Raw genomic sequence first — 4,898 nt, forward strand, 5'->3', positions numbered from 1 at the left:
CCCCCCCATTTTGAAGTTTAGCTTTGACAGTTTTGCTATGTTTACATTTCTTATAATCGTTCTTATGTCTATTATTTGGGCAATAAAAATAATAGATCAGCTGGTTTGAAAACATTGCACAGATGGATCAAAGCGCGACAGAAAAGTTGGTGATGTTTACCCGAAGTAGTTAGATATAAGACTTCGCCACAGTGATTGACCTTCTTATCAGACATTGTCTTATTGGATTCCATGCACTAGATTGGGCGTATTGCAGAAGTTACCCGGACAAGGATAGCGAGGAAAACAGCCAACACCTTCTCGGCCATTGCCCAATACTAGCAAGACTGAGAGCAAAAGTTCTGAATTCTTGCATACCTATTTGATGATGTGGATGACATTAGAGCAATATATTTTAGTACGAGCTTATCGACCTTTTGCTGAGTACGATCAGGCAACGAGGTTAAACGTAAGCTCCATTATGGATTGTCGCGCAGCCTATCCCGAAACCGATCATCATTTTAGGAAACAGAAAGCTTAAGTTTAATCTCTATGTGAAATATTTATACACATCTTCTCAGATGCATCTGAGTTCCATTGGGTGTTCTTCTTCTTCAATTCAATGAAACCAATAAAATGTACTAAATAACAATTTATGTAGTTAAGACGATAAAATGTGAAAAACAATAAAAAATAATATTTTGAATACGGCCACCACCCATTAAATCCATTTTCAAATAACGCTTGTCTCTAAACCATTCAACTGTAGTTTATAAGGATTTAATTTGCACAGCTTGCCCTGCATCAGCGGTTTTAGATGCGTTTTAAATGTTTTATTGACCGCCTCCTGGTTCAAAGTGCTCTTACGCGCCTCCTCCATCAAACGTTCATACACACGTCCATCGTAACAACCCAGCGTGGAGCCCGAAACGCGATCATTAAAATCAAAACCATCCACAACAACAACGGCATTAGGCCGAATGTCCGCTAGCAAACGTTCATAACGTGTCCGCATTTCATCTACTTGCCGCGCATTAAGTTGAATGGCCAATAAAATATCACTTAAACTCCTCAAGCAAAACTCCAAAACAAACAACTCCACCAATTGCTTTAGCACAGCTGCCAAAGAGGGCTTCAATTCCATGCAAAACTTCTCGACCTCTTGAAATGCAATGCGCGCTAGAAAGGCGCGTCCATGTAGCGTTGCCGCCTGCGTTAAGCGTATGCCAGCCTTATTGGCAGCCACTTGCTCAGACTTTACTATTTTCCGCTGCTTTCGTAAGTACTCGAAGGTTTGTCGAATACGCTCCGTAGCCGCTAATTCCAGTAGACGCACCAGCGTTTTTAGCTCGACAACCTTGTCCCACTTTGGACGTGCTGCGTTACGCAGATAAGTGACGCTATGTGGTAAAACTTTACGCTTCAGTCCTTCCGCGTATTGTTTGACGAGAAAACGCGCAGTTTGTAGCAGTAGCACTGTGTTTTCACCCTCATATGTGCAAACGGCAGTGACGAAACCATATATTTGTGGCAAGTTTGATGAGCTTAAATAGCCATGGTCACCGCAAGATTTTCGCAAACTTTCAACGCCTCTCTCGGCCTCGGCTGAACAGACTGCCTTCAAGCAGCAAGATAAGGCATGCAACTCGGGCAGGTTGCGGCGATTTCCGGCTTCCAATTCCTTCATTACACTCTGATACATATGCCAAACTACATCGGCTGCAAAACGGAAAAAGATACCATTTGCAATTTGCGGAAACAATTTTGCCTGTTGAGTCGTATGATCCAATATTTGCGGCTCTGGCTGATCGGGCGCAATAGGGCTCCGACGACGCACAGCTGAATATCTACAATAAAGAGAAAAAGACAAAAATATCATGTGAAAAAAGTTATGTAATTTCGATATCGTGTCTTTTCTAATTCTGGGGAATTCAGGAAATTCTAGAGTAATGATCTGATGAGTCGGCTCTGAAGATTTTGTTTGTTGTTAAATTTCAAAAAAAAAAAAAACAGATCAGAATATTTACACAAATCTAAATTTTTGCAAAACTAAAGGAGCAAACATCGCATAAAATATAGAAAAACAAGGTTTTTTCTTAACGGCGGTCGTCCCTCGGCAGGCAATGGCAAACCTCCGAGTGTATTTCTGCCATGAAAAATCGCCACAAATCGGAGGAGAAGCTCGGCCAAACACTAACATATGTGTAAGCGCCAATCTATTATTATTATTATTATTATTAAAGGAAAAAAATTTGAGCTGTTTGCATTTTTCCATGAACCCATGAACTTTCTTCTTCTACAGGGGGTGGGACATTCGCACATCAGGTGCAGCAAGGTTTCTAACTCTTCTTAATTTCTGCAGATTCTTCAGAAATCGTTATGCGGAACCCCCAACCTTTTTGCAAGCCTTCCGATGATACCATGGCCTGGTACCCTAGTCTCTTCTGCCTAGCATGAGAATACCTTTCTCGTTTCACTCCGAACACATGAGTTGTGTCTTACTGAAAGTGGTAACACTTGTCCATTTTTCACTTGATGGCTTAAAAGATAAATCTTTTGTTGTGAGCTTGAATATAGGGGACGGCAGACCCAAGTTCGTCCCTCTTATTATTCTCTGGTATATTCCTGAGCCCTGGTACCCACCAATATCAAGTGGAGACCAACAGCCCTTTTAGGGATCCACGGCAGTCCGCCGCGGGTTTTAATTGCAAGTGACCGACTCAAATAGTTTGAGTGCGGTAGATTGCCTGAGTAGATGAAGATGTTGTGACACGCATTGCAGCCGCTGTATTTCTGTATTGCAGCCACTTTATATCTAAAGACGCTACCATGGTTTCCCGGTCCCAACTGTGCCTTGCTCTTTAATTTTAAACCATCAGTGTAGAAACGGCGGACCCTGCCATTTGTTTACCAATTATCTATAATGGCACAATGTTTAGTACTCTGGTATCAGGTCACTCGGTAGTACTTGGTAGGGAGATATCTCACCATTTGGCCAGAGAGGGCCAACCACGTATTCCTCGGTTCACAACCAGTTATAGCACTCCCACCTTCGCCCATCCAATAGAGTTGTTGAGAGAACATATACGCTCTAACTCTATCTTCCAACTTGGACCCATCCTTGAATACGCCAACAGAGCTTTTTTCTCAAGTGCTGCCACTCTCTCATCCATTATTACCTGCACCGCAGTACACCGAACATTTTCTACAAGTCGATGGAACTAAAGACTGCTAATAGCAGAGTGGATATTCATGAAGGCTTGAAGTGATAGAGTAATGATGGTCGAAAATGCCTTCAGTTGGGCAGTCCTTACCACGCGCTCGAGCTGCTTAACTTTGGTAACACTCTGTAATCAGTTTCACCAGACATGAATGCCGTCAACGTAATTGGCTTGATTATGATTTCATAAAGCTCCATAATTTTCTAAGGACGCGTGTTAAACGCCAAATAGCTACCATCAAGCCGCATATCTCATAGCGAGATTGGTTGAAAATTAGGCATTTTGTATTATTGTCATAGGACTAAATAGCTACATTAAGGAATATGCGAGATGCGGTAACCAATCCGAAGGGAGCCCTGGGTCATAGCAGAAAGAAACTAAGCTTCGGAGGGGCCACTCCGACTTATTCAGTTTAAGAGCTCTCTGAAGTCTGTAGCGTCTGTTCGCAATGCGGTGCGGCTGAAAGCGGGAGTCTGTCTTGGAGAAAGTAGCTCGCTATATAAACATGCATTTGGTTGAGAAACCACCCCTCCCAACAGTGGATTCCAATGAAAAAATAAAAAAGTAAGTGTGCCTGGGCCACACTAGAGAAGTGAAACACATCTGCTTTTGCTTAAGGTTATATTTTTTCTCTTTTTTTCTATCCAGATGCCTACCTCTACCCCTGTACGTTTTATTAACATTCATGTTATTCTGTTTTTCCATTATATTCATTTTTATCTTTATACTCTATCGATAACTAAATCGATAATAACGTCCAACAAAATATCGATAACAAAACCGATAGATAGATAACAAATCGATAACAAAATCGATGACAAATTCCATAAAAATTTCAACAGCAACATCGATAATACCATTCGTAACAAAATCGATTAGAAAATCGATAACAAAATCGACAAATATTGATAACAAAATCGATAAATATCGATAACAAAACCGATAAATATCGATAACAAAATCTATAAATATCGATAACAAAATCGCTAAATATCGATAACAAAATCGATAAATATCGATAACAAAATCGATAAATATTGATAACAAAATCGATAAGTATCGATAACAAGATCGATAGGTATCGATAACCAAATCGATAAATATCGATAACAAAATCGATAATTATCGATAACATCTATAAATATCGATAAAAAGTCGATAAATATCGATAACAAAATCGATAAATATCGACAACCAAATCGATAAATATCGATAACAAAGTCGATAAATATCGATAACAAAGTCGATAAATATCGATAACATAATCGATAAATATCGGCAACCAAATCGCTAAGTATCTATAACAAAATCGATAAATATCGATAACAAAATCGATAAAAAAATACAAAATAGTTAAAAATATCGATTACAAAATCGATAACAAATCGATAAAAATATCGATAACAAAATCGATAAAAATATCGATATCAAAACCGATAAAAATATGGATTATTTCATCGATAAATCTCGAGAATCCCGCAAATTTCTAAAATCCCAAAATAGTTCCCACATTGAGTCTCTGTGTCTCTCTCTATATCTTTTCCTCTTCAATTACCTTTATTTTAATCTTTCTTCCCCTATCTTCGTCTTTACTTTTATCGGTATCCTCATCCTCATCCTCATCTTTGTTTTTACTTTTATGTTTATCATTTTCTTCATCTACATATTCCCCTTCACCTTTGCCCTTATATATATAAG

General features: G+C 39.1%; 1 protein-coding gene across 1 annotated transcript in view; it reads right to left on the reverse strand.

Moving 5' to 3' along the window:
* Window positions 1–609: 609 nt before the first annotated feature.
* LOC118740508 (probable peroxisomal acyl-coenzyme A oxidase 1) overlaps window positions 610–4,898 on the reverse strand; it is a 6,806-nt gene continuing 2,517 nt past the window's right edge. The window contains 1 exon segment of the mRNA XM_036472070.1: window positions 610–1,826. Coding sequence (XP_036327963.1) covers window positions 713–1,826 — 1,114 coding nt within the window. The 3' untranslated portion in view covers window positions 610–712.

This window comes from Rhagoletis pomonella, unplaced genomic scaffold (genome assembly GCF_013731165.1).
Source record: "Rhagoletis pomonella isolate Grant_MI unplaced genomic scaffold, Rhpom_1.0 Rhpom_scaffold_00006, whole genome shotgun sequence".
NCBI lineage: Eukaryota > Metazoa > Arthropoda > Insecta > Diptera > Tephritidae > Rhagoletis > Rhagoletis pomonella.